Raw genomic sequence first — 23,114 nt, forward strand, 5'->3', positions numbered from 1 at the left:
TGTGGTTCCTGAGCTGGATCCCTATGGGACTGCTCTCATAGGAATCCCTAGGCCTCACCTAGAAAGGGAAGGGTGTCCCTACATCTAATAATCTGATTAGGGCAAAGAGCATTAATTTAGAAGGTACCTGCTGGACCACCCCTCTTGGCAGATCCCAGCAATCATGCTAAATAAACCTTGTGCTAAAAGAAACGTGTAATATTGTCCTGGGGGGAACCCTGCCTAGGTCACTCCTTCGCCAACTCACCATGCTCTTGCTGGGGGTCCTTGGCTGGCACCTTCTGTAGGAGCTTGAGAACATCTTCCTCCCTGAGGGCTGGAAGGTTTGTAAGGTGATGGAGAGAGTAGAGCACTGAGTGGCTGTCTCCACCATGTAAATGACACAAGAGATCTCTCTTTGGTATGGGGTTGCTGAAAGCAAAAGTTGGGAGGATGGAAGGGGAGACAGTTTAAATAACTGCTTGGAAAAAGAGTCTCCATTTCCTCTTAGTCTTCTCTCTGGCTAGTAACTCCACAGGTTTCACTTCCCCAAACACTAAATTTCAGATGGTCCATCACAGAGGATAGCATTTGTTTATCCCCAGGGAAGGAAATCTATCAAACCAGCTTTTTACTTGTCTAGAAAGGATCTAGGAAGGCCCTTTGTGCTCAGCAGACTCTAAAAAGGGCCCGCAGATTAAGCTTCCTAATTTCTGTAACCTTCCTAGCTGAGATCCAACAGGAGCGTCTCTGCTTTTCTTTGAGTCAGGGCCCCTCGCCACTTCCACCTCTGCTGGTAATGTGGGTGAAGAACAAAATAGGAACCCAGATTTAGGGAAGACTAAGGCTAAGTTATCAGGAAAACACAGGATCTCACACACATTTCAACAGGCAGTTGTTGAATAAAAATGTGACTTAAGATAACATGTAGCTAAGGATGTGGACCACGCCCAAAAGCTGTGTGGCTCTAGGAATGTTCCTTAACATTTCTGGGCTTCAGGAGCCCCACCTTTAAAATGAGGATAACTTTGGTGTCTATCTCACAGGATTAGGGTCAAGCTCATTAAGTAAAGGGTTTAAAGCAATCCCCAGTATACAGTAAGTGCTCAGGAAACACAAGCTTTTGTTCTTGTTATCATTGTCATCCTTAAATTATCCTCTAGTTATGACCTTGTGGCTGTAGTGAGTATTTCTTTCCTGGTTTAATAGCTGGAAAAACTACTTGCTGTGGGTCAATTCTGTCAACTCAAGACATTTATGGGGAAGATGTACTGAATAGGCCACATGCATAGAGTGTGGGGTCAGGTGTGCCCCGTGCGGGGAAGAGGGGGCTGGCAGTACAGAACTGTACCTGCTCTGCTGCACACACCACTCCAGGACCTCCAGGTGAGCCCACAGCCCATCGCAGGCATCTCTCAGGAGCCTATCACAGCCTTGGTCCTGCATTGATACAGGAGAAGAAAGAGATGCTGACTCAGGCACCTGGGGTCAGAGGCTGTGACCTACTTCAGGACCCCGCCCCAGCCCAAAGCCTCATCACACACATTTCTGGAGGAGCTTGGGCCGCACTGTGAGTTACCTGGGTCCCATGGAGTGTCTGGAGCAAGCTCTTGGCTGACGCTAGGCTCTGGCAGTGTGTCCAGCCCAGGAGCACAAGCAGTCTGCTGAGAGGCCTGAACTCTCTACTGAGCAGGCAGCCAAGACTTGGGAAGTCCTCCTCCTTCAGTAGGGCGAGTGCTGTCACCTGGAAGCCAAAGGAGATGGCTAGAGGACTTGCTGCGCATCAGGGTGAGGAGATTTTCCATTGCGAAGGGAGGTTTCCAACAGTGCTAGAAGTGGCCAGTTTTTACAAAAAATACTAGATTGTAAACTTCCTGAAGGCAGGGACTGACTTCTGTTCTATCTCCAGATCTTAGCATAGGATAGCACACAGACTAAATTAATAAATAGTTGTTGAATTAAACTGGAGCTCAGCTGCAATCTGGAAGAAGGGTAGAGTAATTAGATTCCCCTGTCAACTAGGTGATATGTTGCTGCCACTGTCTCTTCTCCCTCACACCCTCCAGAAAGCTTACACATACCTGTTCAAGGACAGATATGAAATGAAATGCTGGCAGTCCTAAATATGAATGATACTGGTTCTCAGAGCCTTCTAGAACTGTGAGATGAACACACAAACTAGATGACTTACCACTAATTAAACTGCTTTGCACTGGACAGATGAATGGGTGAGAAAGGAGAAATGAAAAAAACCTGGAAGGATCCCTGGAAACTTGTGTGATGGAGAATTACTGAGTTTGACTTACCAGGATCTGCTCGAGGAAGTGCTTGCTGTTGCTCAGGCAATAGAAATAAGCCAATTTCCAGGCGTGGGCTGGGTCAGGATTGGAGAACAAGGCTAGCATTGCCCGCTCAGGATCGAGAGGATCCGGTGGGACTGAAAATTAAAACAGACAGCTGATGTGAGAGTTCACTCTTTCAAAAAATTACACCAGGTTTTCTACACTTCTATGTTAAAGACCCTTTTCTTCTCTCGGTGTGTGTGCTTAACCCATCAGCCGTGTCTAACTCTTTGCAACCCCATGGCTCCCCTGACCAGGCTCCTCTGTCCATGGGATTTCCCAGGTAAGAATACTGGAATGGGTTGTTATTTCCTTCTCCAGGGGATCTTCCCGACCCAGGGATTGAACCTGTGACTTTTGTGGCTCCTGCATTGGCAGGTGGATTCTTTCCCATTAGCACCACCTCTTTCCTGCTAGTGTATCATTTTCTCCCCCATCACTCCATCTTGAACTACAAAATCCATGCTTTCACAAAGCACAGATGCCCATTTTTACAGGACCCTTGCCCATTTCTGCTTAGCTTCTGCCATTAGATTTCCAGAGCAACATGGAAGGCAGGGATTCAGAGGGGTTTGACAGGGTGGACTTGGCAACACAGGAGAAGCAGCGCAGGGACACACCTTTTCCCGAGGGCGTGGCCTTCTCTGCATAGGTGCGGCCGTACTGGGACACCAGGTCCCGCCCGGCCTTGTGCAGCAGGCAGCCCAGCAGCTGCTCCTCCTGCAGAGGGCTCCCCTCCAACCTGCAGGCCTCCAGCAGCTCCTCACACAGGAGACGCAGCTCAGCCCCAGGCGGCTCTGCAGGGCAGCGCAGCGTCCGCAGGGCCCCGTAGATGGCACCAACTGTCCCTGGGGGCGCGGTGGTAGGGCCCCGCAAAGTCCGCAGTGCCTTTCGAATGAGGTCCACCAGGGCTTTCTGCAGAGGCCAGCCTCGGAGGCCCGAGCCATCAACCTCCCCAAGCAGGAGCTCCAGCAGGGCCTGTGCGACCTGGGGGGCCTCCCTCAAGAGATCCCAGAGCACAGAGACAGCTTCTGGGCTGAGCCGAGGGGGCCAGCTCTCCTGCCTGAGGTTTCCATCAAGCACGGGGTCCACTCTGTCGTGTGCTAAGACTGCGTACAGCTCCTAAATAGAGGATGAAGACAGAGATGGGTGGTATGTCCATGTTATCACTTATAAGCCTCGATGTTTCCCTCTTTTCAGTGTATACATGCATAGGTATATACAATAGCAGTGGTAGCAAAGGCTTCTGTAGGCGCTACTATATGCCAGATTCTTTAGACAGAAAAATTAGTACTGAAAAACACCTAAGAAGAAGACATGACTATTATTCTCATTTTGAAGGTGTCCTCAAACTAGGGGGTTGAGGCAAAGAGAGATTTGCCCAAGGCCTCCATGCTCAAGCTAGTCTATCCACACCCCTAACCCCGTTGCCCCTAAAATGTACACTGTCACACTAAATCAGGGACTGCAAGCTCAGAGACCAGGTAATAAATTTTTATAAGACCCTGTACTCATGTCAAGGCACTTAAATTCAACTTTTAAAAGAACACTACAGACTAGTTTTTATCCCTTGATCTAAATCCCAAGCAAGATTTCAGATACAGTCTTTTTTTTTTATTGTTTATTTTTTCTTAACTTTTTATTTTATATTGGAGTATAGCAGATTAACAATGTTGTGACAGTTTCAGGTGGACAGCAAAGGGACTCAGCCATACATATACACGTATCCAATCTTCTACAAACTTCCCTCCTATCCAGGCTGCCACATAACACTGCAGATACAACCCATTTTTTATCCTTCCATAAAACCTTCCTCAGTACCTCCAACCCACACAACTCTCCCTCTTTATGGGGCTCAGTACCATATGGTTTAGTACATAATTGTGCTATGTGTGTATTCCTTCTTCCCCCACTAGACTGTAAGTCTTTAAAAGCAGATCTCTGGAACCTATAATTTGTTTGGTAGGTTATTTCCACTCTTCATTCCTGTGGGTGGTGCTCAGGGATACATACTTCTTTATTACCTGCTTCCGAGATGGTCAAAGAACCTTGAGTTCTAGTGAAAGTCCCTACCTTAAATCCTACTGTAAATATGTCTTTCATTGGCTGGTGGCCAGGTCATGAAGAAAATAAGCATTAAGCCTCAGAGCATCCCTCATGCACTAAAGGACAGATCTAGTTAAGATTCTGAATCTGCTCCGAGAAGGTGGCTGTGAGGATTAACTATAACATATTCAATGCACCTGTTACAGAAGGAGGATTTTTTTTTTTTTTTTTTTTTTCCCCTTGCCTATGGGATTTTCCCAGGCAAGGCTACTAGAGTGAGTTGCCATTTCCTTCTGCAGAGCTATATTTAGTACTTCTGGCCAAAACACTTCTAGGAAGTCTACAATTAGATAAGATTTCCCTATCTCTAAATTTCTTTCAAGGGGCCTCCCCCTGGTCTGGCCTGAGAAAAGTGAACAGCCAACATCCTGAGGGCTTGTTTCTGCTGGATCCACGAAAGCTGAGCTTCTTGAGTGCCTGCACCCCTGGGCAGACAGCTGGGGCTGTCTCTCACCTTGAGGATGTCCTCTGAGATGTCACCTGGGAGGTCTTCTGACAATAAAAGAAACTCAAGTTTTCTCCGGAAGCAAGCTGGGAGGAACTTCTGGAAGAATCATAAGAAGGAAGCATAGAGATTAAGAATATGTTTTAAGGGAATTCCCTGACTGTCCAGTGGTTTCACTGCAGTGGGCCTAAGTCCAGTCCCTGGTCAGGGAACTAAGATCCCCCACACCACATGAAGCAGCCAAAAAAAGAAAAAAAAAAAAAGACTATATTTTAGCTGACAACTATAAGTAAGTACTTCTGTCTGGTTCAGCTTATTTCTGCTGTTTTCTCTAAGATAAAGTACTTTCTTTTTTGATAAAGTACTTTAGACCATTATATTTCTAGGTATGTTTTCATTCAGACACTTTTTTCTTTATAAACAAAAACAGCTAAACTGAACATATACTCCCCTTAAATACTAACAATGAAATCCCATACTGATCAGCCTCAAATGCCAAGGCTTGTTCATTTCATGTGATTTTTTCCTCTCTAACTTGAGGACCTTCTCCAAGAATCTTCCTTGTGGTGTCCCAAATTACCCAGTTATGAGTAAGTTGGGATGGAATGGCCCATGTGATACTTTTCTGGACCAACACCCTGTTTTTTATTTCCATTTTTAGTTAGAAAATTAAAGGGGGAGAGATCTAATGTTCATGAAACACTTATTTTGTGCCAGTTACTATGTGCAAGTTTTCACATGCTTTTAAAAATCTCACTTAATTGCTAAATCAACAAACCTATGGCCTTGGGATGTTTTAAAACACTATCTTCAGTAAAGATGAAATGATTAGGAAGTATTTTCCAATCATTTCAAGCATGAAAAGGAAGATGTTTGTTAATTTAGAGACATGTCATCGGTGACTAATGCATAAGGGAAGAGAAAGCTTCTGACTTATTCTGTACCTGCTTGTTTCACAGTAACTTCCCTTCACCTGGTTCTTAAAACTAAAATGATAGTTCCCCTTTCTCTAGGCACAAATTCAAATAAGATGAAAGCCTGGGACTAATCCTGACAAGCACTCTTTAAAACTAGAGGCACCTGTAAATCTTGCAGCTGGTTAAATCTTCCAGATGATGGGTTTTATTGAAAAGTCTCCTAAATCAAGGCAAGAAGCACCAGCAGGATTGTGTGTCTGTTAAGCGAAGTTTAGAACATAAGAGCACGCTTACTTTATTCATGTGTCATTCATTACATCAGAGGCTAATAAGATCTAGTATGTTCTTGGTCCAAAATCCTTCTTACGATGCCCTCCCTTAACGCTCTATGCCACCTGAATCCTTGCATAATGCTAGTGATTGGAAGGTGGTAAAGAAAATTCATTCTGGCAAGCTGAAAGTTAGTGATTCCATTGAGGACTAAGAGGAAGGAGTAGATAACGCCAGAGAGCAGGCTCTTAATAAAAGAACTGGTTAAGATTTTAGGACTTTCACTTAAAGTCCTAAAGACTGACTAGCTTGTATTTTTTCTACTGGTGAGGTTACTTTATGCCTCTGCAGGGTCATAAACATCCAATATTTGTAAAACAAGCAAGAATTTGCCCAATGTTTCTAAGCACAGATTTTCTTATTATAAAATCAATGCCACGTTCAAGGTAGAAAAATACAAACAGGCAAATGAAAACACACATTCACAACACACACATACCCCAAATCTTTCAACTAAAGAAGAACTATAATTGCAACTGTATTCTAAGAGTATTCAGACCATTTTCTATATACACATATAGGCATGCATAACAAACACTGTTTTCTAAACAGCTTTTTCTTCACATAGCAGAATACAAATATCCTTCCACAAGACCGAAAATTAATTTACCACAGAATTTTAACAGTGCCATGGCATTTTACAAATAGATTAATCAGTTCTGGACTGTGGACATGGGAGCTGTTTCCATTTTTCCTCTTTTAGAAGCAGCAGGCTGTGAACATTACACTTTTCACATGATAAAACATAAAAAGGCAGAAGGCAAAAATGGACGAAGGAGAGGGAAAATGGAAGCACTGTTTCATCAGATAATTAAAAAGGATCTTTCAGTAGCAGGTGGTAGACAGGAGAAGGAGCTGCCAGCAAGTCCCTAGAAGATGAAGGCCGGTCTAGGATAAAGACTGGCTTTGTGGAACTACTCCAGGAATGAATTTGAAGTCTTGGTCCTTGTATAAAGTTTTAAAATTCTCTGAGGTCCTTGTACAAAGTTTAAAACATTCCCTAAACTGCTTATATAACTGAGGTAATGGGGCTTTAAGGACCAGATGATCTTCAATGCTGGGAAAAACAACTCTTAAGTCTGTGAAAAGGAGCCGGGGAAGTGAAATTCACCTTCAGATCTGGTTGAGCAACTGTGCAGAAATTTAACCACCACCAATTAGCATAGAGTAAGCAAATATGCTCCGTGAAGCCAAAGTTCATCTGGTTTGACAAATTCCATGGGTGTACTGAGAAGGTCCTGGGTAACAGTAAGACATTTTTTTCCCCTTTTCTCTTTGAAGAAACTTTTGGATATTCTAGTTGAAGATGTCTCTTTTAGATCTGAAACTACAGCCAACTCTGAATCACCCTGGGGTTGATTATTTTTCAGTTTGCTTCTCTTCCTTCCCTCTCCTGCTGACCTTTTTTGTCATTTCTCTTTGCTAGTCCATTATCAAAAATCTGGATGATGAATGCATTTACATTAGTAACTTCTGGTACTTTTTGACGTTTATGTGAAGAAAAGTGTCAGGCAAATTCAGAACTAAACACAAAATTCATTTTGATGACCAAGAGAAAGGAAGAAGAAAATTAGGCTGAATTATAGACATTTATAAAACAGAATTTACGGTTTCTTACTTTCAAGTCCATGTAGGCTAAAGATAACATTGAGGTGGGAAAAGAAGAGGACCGAGAAGTTGGAGGCAGAAGACAATGGTTCCAGCTCCAGTTCTGCCAACTAACTTTATGGTGTGACCTTGAGCCAGTCATCTCTTTTTTGAGTCAGAGGTTCCTCACTTAAATCTTAAAGTGTCAGCTTTAATACAAAAGTGCCTCAGAGAGTTTCTTTAATAGATATTTATTTCTGATAATTAACACATATTTCTAAAAGAGCTAAGAATGGTAATTTTTCTTAAAAACAAACTCTAAACCCTTCCTTATGTTTTCTTTCACTATTAATTTATTCAGCTTTTTATTTGGTAACTTTTGGTTCAAGTCATGTGAGTTATTAACTTATTAATTAATGATGTTTAAATCAATAAGATTTCACTGTACTGGACTAGTTAAAATATGATTTTTGTATCAACAACCAAGTTTTGATTCAGCCATTCTCCATTACTTGAGTATTACGAGAATTAGACTTGATTCACAATCTTGTCACTTTCACCTGAGTTTTCCAAAGTTCTGTTCCAGCACAAGAGTCACAGTGGTTTTTAACACAATGGTATCACCTCAAATGGTAGGTTGGTGACTCAATGCCAATGTAGGTTAGTAAATTAATAAATGAATTTAGGTAAGGAGACATCAGTAAATATTCAAGCCAACCTCACTGTCAGTACTGAAACAGGAATACAACAAACCTCAGAATAAAGGAAGCAGCAGACAGAAGGGAAATTTCACAACTCCTTCCAAGTTCTTTTCTCCTGGCCTCAGGAGAAAATTTGAAATGTAAACCTATTTACCTTTTCCAGGGCCAACCATTTTTCCAGTACAAGAAGCCAAACCCAGGCTAATCTTTGAGGACTGATATCCTGTCCACATCTGAAAAATGTAAAAAGAAAAAAAATTCTAAACAGAGTTTCTACTGATTTTTTCTTCTTTGTGATGCAAAATTTAGATTTCACTTCTCAGTCTGTTTTACACCTGAACAGGCAAGATATTGCCCTAATGAGAAATTTTTGAATGTATGTGACAGATCAGTAAAGGGAGAATCAGAACAGAACTAGCAGCATTCACTTAAGAAGAAAAGGAAAAGTTCTTAATTCTAACTCTATCTCCTTATTTAGTCTTTCTTATTTTTAAGCAAAATAATATTCCACCAAAAACCATAAAAGCAAAGCTATCTGAAACAGAAAACTTGAAATCTTGAAATAGAAACTGAAATCAAGTAATCAAAGAAACCAGAAAGTTCATAAAAATTTATTTTTAACTCTATGCTAAAAATAGGATTGGGGCTTCCCAGGTGGCCCGAGTGGTAAAGAACCTGTCTGCCAACGCAGGATACATTAGAAAGCTGGGTTTAGTCCTACTCCAGATCCCCTGGAGTAGGAAATGGCAACCCACTCCAGTATTCTTTTTTTTTTAATTATTTTTTTATTTTTTTTCCATTTATTTTTATTAGTTGGAGGCTAATTACTTTACAACATTGCAGTGGTTTTTGTCATACATTGAAATGAATTAGCCATGGATTTACATGTATTCCCCATCCCGGTCCCCCCTCCCACCAGTATTGTTGCCTGGAGAATTCCATGGACATAGGAACCTTGCAGGCTACAGTCCATAGGGCTGCAAAGGTTGGACATGACTGAAGCGACTTAGCATACAAAACAGAATTATAGGAGTTCATAAGCCTTTCTTTGAAGTTAGTAGTTTAGACAGTAATTGACTAGAATCCAAATTTAAAGGAAAAAAAAAAAGGAAGAAAAGAATCATGTAAATCTCCATTCTATATATGCTAATACAATACTTTCTTATAAATAACTGCCAGAGTAAGGAAAAATGAGGGAAAAGACTGAAGTTTAACTCCTATACCACTAACTGTTAATAGCACTGCCAGGAGAACTTCAAAATTTACAAGGAGAACACTGGTTGCCAGGGGACAAGATAGGAATCAGTGTGCAAACAGGTAGTCCCAGGGACCGGGGGAATTCTTTTGCAGTGATGCCTGATTATAGTGGGTGTTACATGAATCTAAGAATGGATAAAGATGCACAGAACTACACACATAAAAATGAATACATATTGGGACTACCCTGGTGGTCCAGTGGTTGGGACTCGCACTTCTAATGCATGGGGTGTGGGTTCCATCTCTGGTTGGGGTACTAGGATCCTGCATGAAGTGCAGCACGGCCAAAAAAAAAAGAGAGAATGCAGATTAAAAAAATGGTGAAAACTGAATAAGGGCTGTAGTCTAACTAACAGTGGTGGTGGTTTAGTCGCCTAGTCGTGTCCAACTCTTTGCGACCCCATGGCCTGCCAGCTCCTCTGTCCATGGGATTTCCCAGGCAAGGATATTGGAGTTCGTTGCCATTTCCTTCTCCAGGGGATCTTCCTGACCCTGGGGCTGAACGTGAGTCTCCTGCATTGGCAGGCGAATTCTTTACCGCTGGGATATGAGGGAAGCCCCCCCCCCCCCCCTAGTTAACAGTACTGGTGTCAATTTCTTGGTTTGATATTGACTATAGTTATATAAGATGTCACAATTGGGGGAAGTTGGGGAAAGGGTACTCTTTGTATTATTTATGCATTTCTTGTGAATCTATAATTAATTATTTCAAAATAAAAAGCTTTACGTGAACTCACTTCTGGTCCTTTGTTAAAGTTACAACAATATCTTCAATTTCACAAGCAAGAAGGGAGCAGGATTTGCTCTTATGGAGGCAAAGAAAATGCTTTATTATTAATGATAATAAACATGAAATGCTGGTTCCAGGCTTAAATGCAGTCTCAGATGATAGTTTAAAGCCAAACTGATTAAGTAATATACAGGCATGTATCAATATTATAGAAGTAAAATTTCAGAACACGTGAAATACAATCTGCCTTTGTTAATTCTTCAAAGGTGATTGAGTGAGGCACGTGGACCCGAGCTCAAGTATTGAACCTTTCCTGTTCGTCCTGTGACTATATGACAGGAAGCGAGAGATCCCTTACCTCAGCTGATTGGGACACAGGACCAGCGCCCGAAGTATATCTTCCACCTTCTTTGGGATATCCCCTTGTGCCTCGTGTAGCTGAGGTACGCATGCCTTTGCCAGTTCCCAGTCTCCTCTCCGAAGGCACTCACAGAAAAATCCTAAAAGCTGCTTCTGGGAAGCAGCTTCCTCTTTTCCAAATGGATGGTGCATTTTCCCCAGCACACAGTGCAGGGAGATAGAAACAGATGAATTACACAAAACACATCGGCTTTTTTCTCATTTGTGGACTATCTCCTAGAAACAGTACACATCCGAGAGAGAAGAAAAGGAAGGAATAAGACAAACTAGCAATACCCGCACGAGGAAAGGCAGGGCTTACTTTTCTAATTAGACATGTTACTGTGTCTCTTTTTGAGAAGTTCCCTTTCCCCAAGGGGTGGATCACATTTCTCTAGGCGCATCCAATATTTGATTAATATTAATCGTCATATTAGCCAGCGACGCAGACCCAAAACTCCACTTCCTTATTTCCTCCTGAACTTTATGCCCAATGCGGCTCCAAATCCCCAGGTGGTCGCCTCCTTAAAGATGAGAAATTCAGCAGGAACCTCCCTAGTTTGAGCCCTCTTTTAAGGCAGAACACTGATGATCAGGAGAGGAATCGGTGTCAGAACTGGAGGGCGGTGGGGATTGGGGCGCAGGGACGCTTCCTACCGGGATCGTGGAGAGCGCTCCTGCCTTTTCGGGGCGCCTTACACTCACCCGCTCCCGGTGCCCAAATCTGTACATCTTCCAGTGAAGCCATGTTTGAGCCGAGTCAGGTGACAAATCTCGTTCGGCAGGCTGGGGGCGGTGGGGGAGGGCGGGGGGAGGCGGGGATGATGATGGACATCGGCTACTGTAATTGGTCAGAGGAGGAAAGATGCAAATAAAGCGCCATATTTGTTTGGGTCACGTGACTCTACCTCAGTAGCTGAGGAAGCTAGCCAGCTGGGAAAGCGATACCAGATACGTGCTTTAGGACCATCCTTCACAGTTCTGACAGTTCTCCGCTTGATACCTTCCGTTTTGCATTCGATGGAGCGAGTGGCAGGAATAGCTGTCTGCCTTGATCTTTTTTCTTTTGTTTTCTTTTCTCCTCCGAGTTTGAAGTTAGCGTTTACCTAGGGCCAGCCAGTGACAATGCTTTGCCACGCCCTGGGGATACCCAGATGAAGGAGACTTAAGTCCTCCGTTATTATTCCGTCCACTTGGACTCCCTTATAATTCCAGAATCCTAGTTCTGAATTTCCAGTTCCTTCTGCTTAACACCCGTTATTTATTTGCTCATTTACCGACTTATGACCAACCTAGACAGCATATTAAAAAGCAGAGACATTACTTTGCCAACAAAGGTCCGTCTAGTCAAGGCTATGGTTTTCCCACTAGTCATGCATGGATGTGAGAGTTGGACTATAAAGGAAGCTGAGCGCTGAAGAATTGATGCTTTTGAACTGTGGTGTTGGAGAAGACTCTTGAGAGTCCCTTGGACTGCGAGGAGATCAGTCCTGGGTGTTCATTAGAAGGACTGATGCTGAAGCTGAAACTCCAATACTTTGGCCACCTGATGTGAAGAACTGACTCATTTGAAAAGACCCTAATGCTGGGAAAGATTGAAGTCAGGAGGAGAAGGGGACAACAGAGGATGAGATGGTTGGATGGCATTACTGACTCAATGGACATGGGTTTGGGTGGACTCCGGGAGTTGGTGATGGACAGGGAAGCCTGGCGGGCTGCGGTTCATGGGGTCGCAAAGAGCAAGTGAACTGAAGTGAACTGAACCGACAGCCGTGAACTGTGCGCTAGACTCTACTTTAGAAGCTGAAGAAGACGCGGTCCTTGTCCTCAAAGAGATCACAGTCTACTGAGGGGTGTAAGTCAATAGTTAGGATGCAGTGGGCTAAATGATAAGACAGAGGTATGCACAGGGGAGATGAGAGCAAAGAATTAGCAAAAAGCCATTCTCAAATATAATAATTTGAAATTGAGTCTTAAAACAATTTACTAGGTTTCCTCATCACAGCTGCTTTTATACTGAACTTTCTGGTTTCCTTCATGTTCTTCAGCTATAGACTCGGACTTTTCCCCGTTACATATTTTCGGTTTGAGCAGTTTCATTTCAATATTTTCCGAACTATCACCACCAAAGGCGGAGAAAAAACCAAAGCAAACCAAAAATTCTCTTCCAAAACTTGGATGATTGGTGGATTCTCATCTATTCTCAGAAAATTAACTTGTCTTTCTGGTCCATTAAGCAGTTTTTAAGTGAAGTGACAAAATAAAGAATAGAAAATTAAAAGAAAGTTATTTTCTGGCATGGTATTCTCCTTGCTGATATTCCTCCACCGGATGTTTATAATCACTATAATGAGAAATTGACTGGGACTCACAGACATTAGCGAGTGTGAACTACAATTCCCAGCAAGCAGCGGAGCCGCCCTGGGCCTGTGCCTACTTTTTATTGGATAGTTCCCCAGTGTGACGACCCAACCAGCGCTTCGGTTGTTGCTTTTCATCACTTTCCGCGGGGAACTGTGTAAGGGATAGGGGAAACTTTGAAAGTTGGATGCTGCAGAACCCGGTACTGGAAAGTTTCCTCTTGCGGGCGGTTTGGGGAAATGGGGTGCGCTTATTATTTCCTGCGCCCTCTCTGGGCACGTGGTGTTGATATCGGGGGAGTGGAAAGCCACTCTTGGGTGCAGGCGCACGCCCCCTTAGGTACACTGGGATCTTAACTTGAGCCCAGCCGTAGATCTTAGGGGGTCTGGTCTTCCTTTGTGGGGGTTGCGTGGAAGCTGCACCTTGTTGGGAAGAGCTGTTGTTCAGGGATGATGTTTTCGCCTCTTGATGTCCATCCATCTTCCCACGTGTGGGCAGTTTGAGGTCTAGGAAGGAGAGCCAGTCATTAGGGGAAATTGAGTGTCTGCCTGTCTTCAGGTGTTGTTGAATTAGAGGTACTGAATAGTGTGGAATATGGAGTCAGATACCTGGGTTCGAATGCAGACTCCACCTTGTGCTAGATGTTAGGCTTTGACTAACTCTTTCAGTGCCTCAATATCAAACTATAAAATGGGGTAAAAATCGGAGTTCTTGGAAAAGTGGCATGTAATAAAGGCTCAAGAAATATTAGCTATTGTTAATTGACAGCTTTCAATCGTGAGGATTTTTTTTTTTCTTGATAAGAAGAGGATTCACTTTCCAGGATCAAACTTCTTCCCTCACACCCTTGTTTACATGCACTGGCATATATACGCAGAGCAGGAATTTACCGTGGAAGAAACAAACGTTCAACTCATAACAACATGTTAATAAGATTATCGAACAAATGAGTACACAATGTGATGAGAATATTGGAGAGAAAGAGTAAGCAGGAAGTCTTTGTGGAGGAAAATCAGGGAGGCAGGATGGCCCTTATGTAACCTATCAGTGTTATGGTTGGAAGGCAGGTCACCTTAGGTAGCAAATGCTGTTTTGCTGAATGAGTTGATAGTAATTGTTCGCAGTAGGAGCCAGGCACCATCCACATCCTCTAACCTTCGCTACATTCCTGCAAAGTAGATATTTAAACGATGTCTGTTTTTCAGATGAGGAAGGTGAGGTACTGGGAGGCAAGCGATTTTACCAGAAAGGTCAGAATCTGGGCCTTGCGATCTGATATATGAATGAGAGGAAAGTGAGGGACCAGTTCACCAAGAGGCTTTAGGCCATCATAAGAAATGTGGAGTTTATCCTGTGGTCTCATGGTCCCACGGGCAGTTTGAAAGGGTGAGAGTGACAGGATTGGAGCACATTTTTAGGAGGCTACCTCTGACAGGATTGTGACTTGTGGGTCAGTTTGGTGCGTATTCCTCTCTGCTTCCATCTGAGTGTATGTGTTCTTGTTGCCGTCGTGTCTGACTCTTTGTCACCCTGTGGACTGTAGCTGCCCAGGGGGATTCTCCAGACAACAGTATTGGAGTGAGTTGCCATAGCACATTTAAATTCCGATGACAATACTTGCTGCATGACTAATTATTTGTGTATATATTACTTTTCATCTTTTACTGTGAGTTTCCAAAGGGGAGAAATATACTTAAGTGATTCTTGTGCCACAGCACTCAGCAGAATATGTGCTTAAGAAGCATCTGTGAAAGGAACAAACGATTTATTTTTTTGTGGGTTGGGGGGGTGGGTGTGCAGGGCAGGGAATGACCAGAGGCAGTGTGAGTAGTCTAGGCAAGTGATGTGTGTGTGTGTGTGCTCAGTTGTGTCTGACTCTTTGCGACCCCATGGACTGTAGCCCACCAGGCTCCTCTGTCCGTGGGATTTTCCAGGCAAGAATGCTGGAGTGGGTTGCCATTTCCTTCTTCAGGGGATCTTCCCGACCCAGGGATCGAACCTGTGTCTCTTGCATTGGCAGGTGGATTCTTTTATCACTGAGCCACCAGGGAAGCCCTGTTCTCTTTTTTGGGTTGAATTTATTAGTCAAAATGATGTCATTGCCCAGAGCTACCTGGTATGTGAAGACCCTGGGCAATGATTCAGCAGATGTCACTTGTTAAACTTTCTATTAGAGACACAAAACCCAACACTGACAAATTCCCTTTGAGTGAAATGAGAAGGATTTATTTTGTGGTTGTGGGAGGGATGTGTGTGTGTGAGAGAAAGATGAGGGAGAGTGAAAGAGTGTTAATCTGATTAGAAATTTGGGCCATGGTATTGGAAATGAATATCTACATTCTCAGTGAATAGTTTAGTTCCCAAATGTAACTCTTTTTCTGATGATTTTATTGTTTTATCTCCTGGAACAATGGAGAGTTCCTATTTCTATTTTATCCAGAGGATATTCTGCCATCTGAGTGTAATACAGCTTCTCCTTTGCTTGTGTTATTAAGAGAATCACAGTGATTCTGTTCTTACTCTCTGAAGGCACATATTTCATGAGCCTCATTTAGTCCTCATAGGGTTCAATAGCAAGAGTGAAATGTAATTGCATGTGGGAATGTGAGCAGCTACTGTAATAAAAAACAATTTCAGTTTTTAAATGACACCTGAAATAACAAAATCTCAGTTGATTCAGGATATTTGTTCTGACTCCGAAAAGAGAGGTTCAGTATGATTATGGACTTGTAGAAGAGTGTACTGACTAAGAGGATAGGCCTCAGAGTCAGACTTCCTGGGTTCAAATTCTGGATCTACCATTTACTTTTTCAGGTAACAGTGGAATGGCTAACCTTTCAAGACTTTAGTTTTCTCATATGTAAAAATGGGATCAGTCATCAACCTTTCTTATAGGGCTGTTGAGAAGCTTAAATGTGGCAATTGATATAAAGCTTTGAAACAATGCGTGATACATAGAAGGTGGTCAATAAATTTATTATTGTTTCAGTGCAATGAAAGCAGACTTTGTGGGAGTGCTCTTTGGAAATATTTGTATTAATTACACATACAAATAAAGTTTATGAATGAACTGAAAATCTTAAGATGCTTATAAATGTGAAATGGTATTATTATATTTGTGTAATAAGTTTTTAAAGAATTTTTGTGAAATACAGATTCTTACATTGTTTCTTTCCATGTTTGACAAACAGTAGTCTCCCCTATTTAAAGTATTTAGAAAGATTTATAGCCTTCTTTTATCAGTAATATTTTAAATACCATTTCATTTTATATATGGAGAGGCTTGAAAATGTTTTATTTTGCAGATTGTTGTGGATCACCCATCTGCTACTGCTTATACTATTTCCCAGTGTTTTTTCAAGGTTCTTTTTCTTGCTGCATCTGGAGGCATGGGTAGCAAGAAACTAAGACGAGTGGGTTTATCACAAGAGCTGTGTGACCGTCTGAACAGACATCAGATCGTTACCTGTCAGGTACAATTTAATTTTTCTCAGAGAGAAAACTTAAGTGCAAATTAATCTTAAGTGTACCTAAATAACTCTTTTCTTAAAAAAATTTTGCTTAAAGTTTTAGAAAACGTGTTTATTTTTGTTGGAGGATAATTGCTTTAAAATATTGTTTTGGTTTCTGCCATACATCAACATGAATCAGCCGTAGGTATACATATGTCCCCTTCTTCTTGAACCTCCCTCCCAATAACTCTTAATTGCATCTGAAATATGAACATTTAGGTTTATAAAAAAAGATAAATGATGGTGCTTGCTAATTCAAAATAAGAAACCTCTTAGCTTGTATTTCCAAATGTGATTTCATTTCAAGAGTTTTACATTTTGGTTAGGGCTGGGTCAGGAGGATGCTAATGGCAGAAGGTGAAATACACCTGGCCATTTATTTGGGATTCTAGAGAAGTTTTGTCCTTGTAAAAGAAATTCTGTAGTTACATGGGAAATATGACTCAAATGAGGAGACAGTATTCAAAATAGGTAATTTCTCTTGAAAGCAAGAAAAATTTTTAGGATTATTTTTCTATCAGTGGAGTGAGAAAAATATATAAAGTGGATGTTGTATATTTAAGCACAAGAGTAAAGAAAATCCCTCTTAGGAGGTTAAATTAGATTTAACATTTTATATTAGGATTTAATCTTTGATAAAATGGACTTTTAGAGAATGCTGGAGGTTTTTCTTTTTTTCCTTTTTTCAATTGCTTTGTGTGTTAATGATATCTTTGCTTTCTCTGTTATACATTTGATAACCTTCATGTTCATACTTTGAAACACTCTTAAAAATATGATATTTAACATTTCAGTCCATAGTTGGTTTTATTCTCTCTCAATTATTAAATAGCTCCCCTGAATGATCTTATAGCTTAGGATGAAACTGATGTCATTTCTGGTTGTCTGTTTGTGTCCAAACTTCTGGGTACAGGGGCAGTGCTCATATCCACTTGGGCTGATTTCTGCCGCTATGTATTTTTACTTGGTGTGTCCTCTGGTATATACTAAGTTGGATAATTAGAAGATAAGATTATGTCATATCTTAACTAAAGGAATATTTAGGAGGAAAATACTATAAGAAACATACAAACTGATCTACAATAAATTACACTTTTATTTACACATGGACAGTGTCAATTGAAAGCTTCCTTTTAATTCCAGTATCTTTGTTGTACATGTATATTTAAAATAGTCTCTTTATGTTTTTTAGGACTTTCTATGTCTTTCCCCACTGGAGCTTATGAAGATGACTGGCCTTAGTTATCGAGGTGTCCATGAACTTCTGTGTGTGGTTAGCAGGGCCTGTGCACCACAGATGCAAACGGTATATATATATTTTAGACTTATGATCTGGTTATGATTTTTATTTTGAAAAGCTTCTGAATTCTCTTTAAAATCTTTCAGGGGATAAGGTAAAAGCAAAAATAGAGATAAACACCTCAAAAATACCAACCCTCACAATGTAAGAGTTAGTCCTCTAATGAGAATAAATTTATGTTCTTTATAAGCTCATGGGAGACAGTTACAGGAATGAGCGGTAACAGGAATTTTTTTTCTCTATAGCTGGCAGTGTTATTTCAGAAGTTCATCTTTCTCTTTTCTTTGTTTGGGGAGGATTTGTGAATCTCATGGTTAAACTATAATATGCTATTAATTTTAGAATGTCCCTGTCTCTGTAATACTAACTTTTACCATCATCATTTACTCTACATCTCAGAGTATGCATATTGGACTTACACTGACTTATTGATTGAATGAATAATGCTGTAAAACTTATCCTCACTCCTGAGAGGAGTTAAAGTCTTTTGAAATAAGCCCAAATCAAGTTGTACTCTTATTTCATTTTCTGTGTCATGTCTTTAGCTTTTCAAAATGTAGGTTTAGTGCATGGTAGAAAATGTCTTATTTTCTCAGAGTAAGAGTTACCTGAAAGTCTGTCCAGTGTTTTGAAAATGTATTTATTTGTGTGGGTTGTAAACTACTTACTATGTTATATTGAAATTTGGTAACCACTGAGCAATAAAGTAGGATCCAACTCTGTGGAGGGGGGATGAAGGAATATTAGTGTCATCTGAAACTTTGAAAACAATGAACAGGTTGAGTGTTTCGTTTTGCTTGTGATCTAAGGAAAATACTTTAAAGACAGAATCATCAGAAGGTGACTTAGAATTGGAAATAGAGATGGGCCCTAGTCTTAGCTTTGTCATTGGTTTCAACAAAGATAAGTAGCTTTGAACAGCTCACTTTGTTTTATGGGAGAAGTTAAAGAGTTAAAATCATATGTGATGATTTCATTAGGAGGTTCAAATTAACCTGTCACTATTTTGAAAGTTGTAAAGCACCAAGAGAACCTTTTAATTTGACATCTGTGATTCAATATGTATTGCATATTCCTTGTCAGATAATTAAGCAGGAGAGGATGGCTAGGAAATTCACCTTCGATCTCCACGTCCTTCACCACTTTCAGCTGCAATGTCACTACAATTCCAATTGCCAGTTCAAGGAGCCATCTTTCTCCTTTGTTGTACATTTACTTTTGTAACATTGATTGTTTAGAGTCCTGCCATAAATATTGAATTAGCCTTAGTTCATTCCCTCAGAAAGATTTTTTGTTTTGTTGGTTATTTATTCAGTCATTTATTCCTTCAACCAGTATTTATCGAGTGCCAGCCATGGATCTGTCAGGTACTGGAGATACTGTAGTGAAGATGATTGATAAAGTTTTCTGCCCTTGTGTAGCTTACAGTCTAGTGGGAACAGTCACATTAAACAAACAATTGTATAAATGATTAATTAATTGTAGTAATGATAAGTCCTATCAGAGAAAAGTACAAAGAGCTTAGAAACTGAAAGGGACACTACTTAGTGTAAGGGTCAGCAAGGGTTCCCTCATGGAAGCAACACTTCAGCTGCAACCTGAGGGATGAATAGGAGAGAGACAGCCAAAGGGATTGCGAAGGGAGGGGAGCAGGGAAGAGCTTGCAGGCAGCGGGAGTGGGAAATGCAGAGACCCTGTGAAGAGCAGGAGAATGGTGCTTGTATGGTCAGAAGGTCAGGCCGGTCTGAGTGAACATAGCGAGCAGGAGATGAAGCTGGAGAAGCAAGCAGGGTCAGATCATTGCGGCCTGCAGGCCTGTTAAGGATTTTGGACTTCATTCTGAGAGCAATCATAAGTCATCAGAGAGAGTGATTTTCTAGTATGTGTTTTTAAAAAACTCAGTCTTTAAACGCAGACAAGTGGTTGAAAAGGAACAAGGAAATATTTGTGGACTAGTTAGGTATCTGTGACCATATTCCAGACAGATTGTGACATGGACTATTAGTGTGGTGTTAATGCCAATAGTATAATGTCAGTTACCATGAGCGATATGTAGGAGGTAGCATGAATAGGATTTGGTGGTGATTTGTCTGTGGGTGGTGGTGAGGTACAGGAAAGGGTCAGAGATGATTCCTTGATTTTGCTCTAAGAGACTAGATGGTACCATTTCCTGAGATAAGGAATATTGGAAGAGGATCAGGTTTGAGGGAGGCAGATCATGGATTTATTAGTACTTGCTGAATTTAGGCACTTGTGAAACACTGAATGAAGATGTGAAGTAGGCAGTTAAATATGTGGACCTAAGCTTGAAGGATGGTGTCCACTGGGGAGTCATCAGGATGAATATGGTAGTCAAAACCATGAAAATGGATGGGAGATTGAGAAAGTATGCACAGTAAGAAAGTAAGTGTGGGAAAAAAAAAAAGTAAGGGTACCCGAGGTCAAGTCCCGAGTCAGTCAGCATTTATTTATTTATTTATTTATTTTCAGACTTTTATTTTATTTATTTATTTATGTTTTTGCTACTTTGATCAGGCTTATGAGATAAAGACACAGAGGTGTGCTGCTCACTCATCAGCATTTTTGTCTACAACTCTGTCTGCTTTGGATGAAGCCCTGCATGGTGGTGTAGCTTGTGGATCCCTCACAGAGGTAAAGAAGACACTTTCCAAACCTTCTAACATTGACCTAGAACCTTTAGAACCAGGGAAAAAAGTATAATTAAGAAATATAAATTATTTTATGAATATTAATCTGAATTAAATGGTAAGTACCTCAAGGGCAGGGGTCTCCACTCACTCCCTGGTGGTACTAGTGTAGTATACCAAAAGGAAGATGTTCTAAAAATCTTTGCTGACAGACTGAAATCTATTTGGGTTGTTTCTTTGAATTAGAAATTGAATATTATGAAATAATATGAAACAATTCAGGGGGAATTAGAACAGGATCCCTACTTAGTGTCTTAGGAAGGAAAATTTGAAATATTATTAATGTGCAGGTAAATTATAGTATTACGCTGAACTGAGCTATTTTTACTCCCTGTTAAAGATAAAATTTAGTTCTAGGAAGTAATCAGTTGTTGTGTTAGTTATTGTTACGTAACAAATTACCTACAAACTAAGGGGCTTCCATGACAGTAAACACTGATTTCTGTTTCTTTGGGACTGGCTGAGCTTGGAGATACTGGCGAGGGGTGCAAGGGGGCAGGCTGGGGCTGGTTGTTGGCAGGAGGTCATGATTCTCCCCTGGAGAGCTCCCTGCAGGCTGCCTGAGTCTCTTCGTGTCATGATGTCTGACTCTCCCAGGCAAGATGGAAATGGCCATTCCTTTGATGATTTAGCTTTGTAAGTTACACACCATCATTTCTGCCACTTTCTTCTCTTTAGAAGCAGGTCATTAAGTTCAGTCCATGTTCAAGGAAAGACAAATTAAGCTCTATCTTTTGCACAGAGTGTCAGAAATTTGAGGATATTTTAAAGCCACAACAGGTTTTTTCCCTGAAAACTGCATTGGTGTGCTTACTGGTCCTGATATGGTGACTCCATAGGCTGTGTTTACCAGTGCAGTCCTGAGGGCCTCCTTGCCTGAGAGTTCTAGGGGCATAGATGCGTGAAACAAACTTTTAATAAGAGTAGATGCTTAAAGCATTGTGATAGGCATAAATTTAACTGTAGATATTTTTCTTTGAAGATAGAGAACCTGTTTTAGATAGTAAGCCTTGTTTTATTTCCTGACTTCCAAGAAAGATTTAAAAATGTGTGTTCTATGCCTAGTAAATGAACCAGTGAGAGAATTAATCTTAAAAAGAAATTAGAATCTGCTGTTGCAGTGCACTGCCACCAGATGGTGCCAGAATCCTATCTTCCATAATCTTTGCACTCTAGTTAGACCTTTCCTGAAATAGGTCTATGAAAAAAAAGTTTTATAACAGTTGTGAGCCATAGTTATAAATTTTCTTATTTAGATAGCAAAAAGTTGAACTTCAAGACGATTAACCAACAAATACTTTTTTATGTTTTAAGTCTTGGAGTAGTTTTCAATACTTTTTCACATCAGTCAGTTTCTGTCACTCAGTCGTGTCCGACTCTTTGTGACCCCATGGACTGCAGCATGCCAGGCTTCCCTGTCCATCACCAACTCCCAGAGCTTGCTCAAACTCATGTCCATTGAGTCAGTGATGCCATCCAACCATCTCATCCTCTGTCATCTCCTTCTCCTCCTACTTTCAACCTTTCCTAGCATCAGGGTCTTTTCCAATGAGTCAATTCTTTGCCATCAGGTGGCTAAAGTATTGTAGTTTCACCTCCAGCATCAGTCCTTCCAATGAACACCCAGGACTGATCTCCTTTAGGATGGACTGGTTGGATATCCTTGCAGTCCAAGGGGCTCTCAAGAGTCTTCTCCAACACCACAGTTCAAAAGCATCAATTCTTCGGCGCTTAGCTTCCTTTATAGTCCACCTCTCACATCTGTACATGACTGCTGGAAAAACCATAGCTTTGACTAGATGGACCTTTGTCAACTTTTTCATGTAGCTTTTGTCAGTTCTTTTTCAATTCAAGAGGTAGTTACAAGCCCTGAGATGTTTTTTCGTGATCTGATAAGATGGCATGGGATATAAATACCCTGATTGCTTATTAGTGGCAAGTTGTTTACTTTCTATTCCAGCCACAGGTAGCCTCTGCAGTCTTTTTTGGGACTTTTCAGCTGATTACAGAGATTGATTACCTTTTATTAAAAACAAAAATTTAATATATGTTTTCCATATACAAGATTAAATACTTCCTACATGTGTAAATTATAAACATTTATGAGCCTGTGATACCAATATAAGCCCTAGAACAATACCAAAATCATTGAAATCAACTGTGGTCTCCTTCCTGATCCTATCTTTGGCTTTCTGTTGGGAGGTAACGTCCATCCTGAATTTGTACCATTCTTGTAGTTTTCTAAAATTGAAGTATAGTTGACTTACGATATTATATCAGTACTGGTGTCAGATGTACAGCCCAGTGACTCTACCATTCCTGTGCTTTTCCCCCAATGGTTACTTATACCTGTAGTTTTTTTTTTAAATCACCCATGTACATAGGAAATGTAGCATTTTATTTAGTTTTGCTTTTTGAGCTCCACTACATCATATATTGA

General features: G+C 41.0%; 2 protein-coding genes across 6 annotated transcripts in view; one reads left to right on the forward strand and one right to left on the reverse strand.

The window, feature by feature from the left end:
* The window catches only part of ZFYVE26 (zinc finger FYVE-type containing 26), a 65,061-nt gene extending 53,484 nt beyond the window's left edge, over positions 1-11,577 (reverse strand). The window contains exons 1-9 of the mRNA XM_070469535.1: positions 11,499-11,577; positions 10,753-11,030; positions 8,562-8,640; positions 4,882-4,971; positions 2,942-3,443; positions 2,286-2,416; positions 1,559-1,723; positions 1,331-1,419; positions 248-411 (exon numbers count right to left, since the gene is read on the reverse strand). Of these exons, the coding sequence (XP_070325636.1) occupies positions 248-411; positions 1,331-1,419; positions 1,559-1,723; positions 2,286-2,416; positions 2,942-3,443; positions 4,882-4,971; positions 8,562-8,640; positions 10,753-10,946 (1,414 nt within the window). The 5' untranslated portion in view covers positions 10,947-11,030; positions 11,499-11,577. The remainder of the gene's footprint in view (positions 1-247; positions 412-1,330; positions 1,420-1,558; positions 1,724-2,285; positions 2,417-2,941; positions 3,444-4,881; positions 4,972-8,561; positions 8,641-10,752; positions 11,031-11,498) is intronic.
* Positions 11,578-11,748: 171 nt separating this feature from the next.
* The window catches only part of RAD51B (RAD51 paralog B), a 628,595-nt gene continuing 617,229 nt past the window's right edge, over positions 11,749-23,114 (forward strand). For 2 of the 5 annotated variants that reach the window (XR_011488349.1, XM_020889761.2), the window contains exons 1-4: positions 11,750-13,356; positions 16,460-16,627; positions 17,859-17,972; positions 20,502-20,618. Coding sequence is in view for 3 of the 5 variants with exons in the window: in XM_020889761.2 (XP_020745420.1) it covers positions 13,342-13,356; positions 16,460-16,627; positions 17,859-17,972; positions 20,502-20,618 (414 nt within the window). In the remaining 2 variants the exon portion in view is untranslated. Of the gene's footprint in view, positions 13,357-16,459; positions 16,628-17,858; positions 17,973-20,501; positions 20,619-23,114 lie in introns of all 5 variants that reach the window. The other 3 variants (XM_070469537.1, XM_070469536.1, XR_011488348.1) reach the window with 3 other exon arrangements.

This window comes from Odocoileus virginianus, chromosome 6 (assembly GCF_023699985.2).
Source record: "Odocoileus virginianus isolate 20LAN1187 ecotype Illinois chromosome 6, Ovbor_1.2, whole genome shotgun sequence".
Lineage (NCBI taxonomy): Eukaryota > Metazoa > Chordata > Mammalia > Artiodactyla > Cervidae > Odocoileus > Odocoileus virginianus.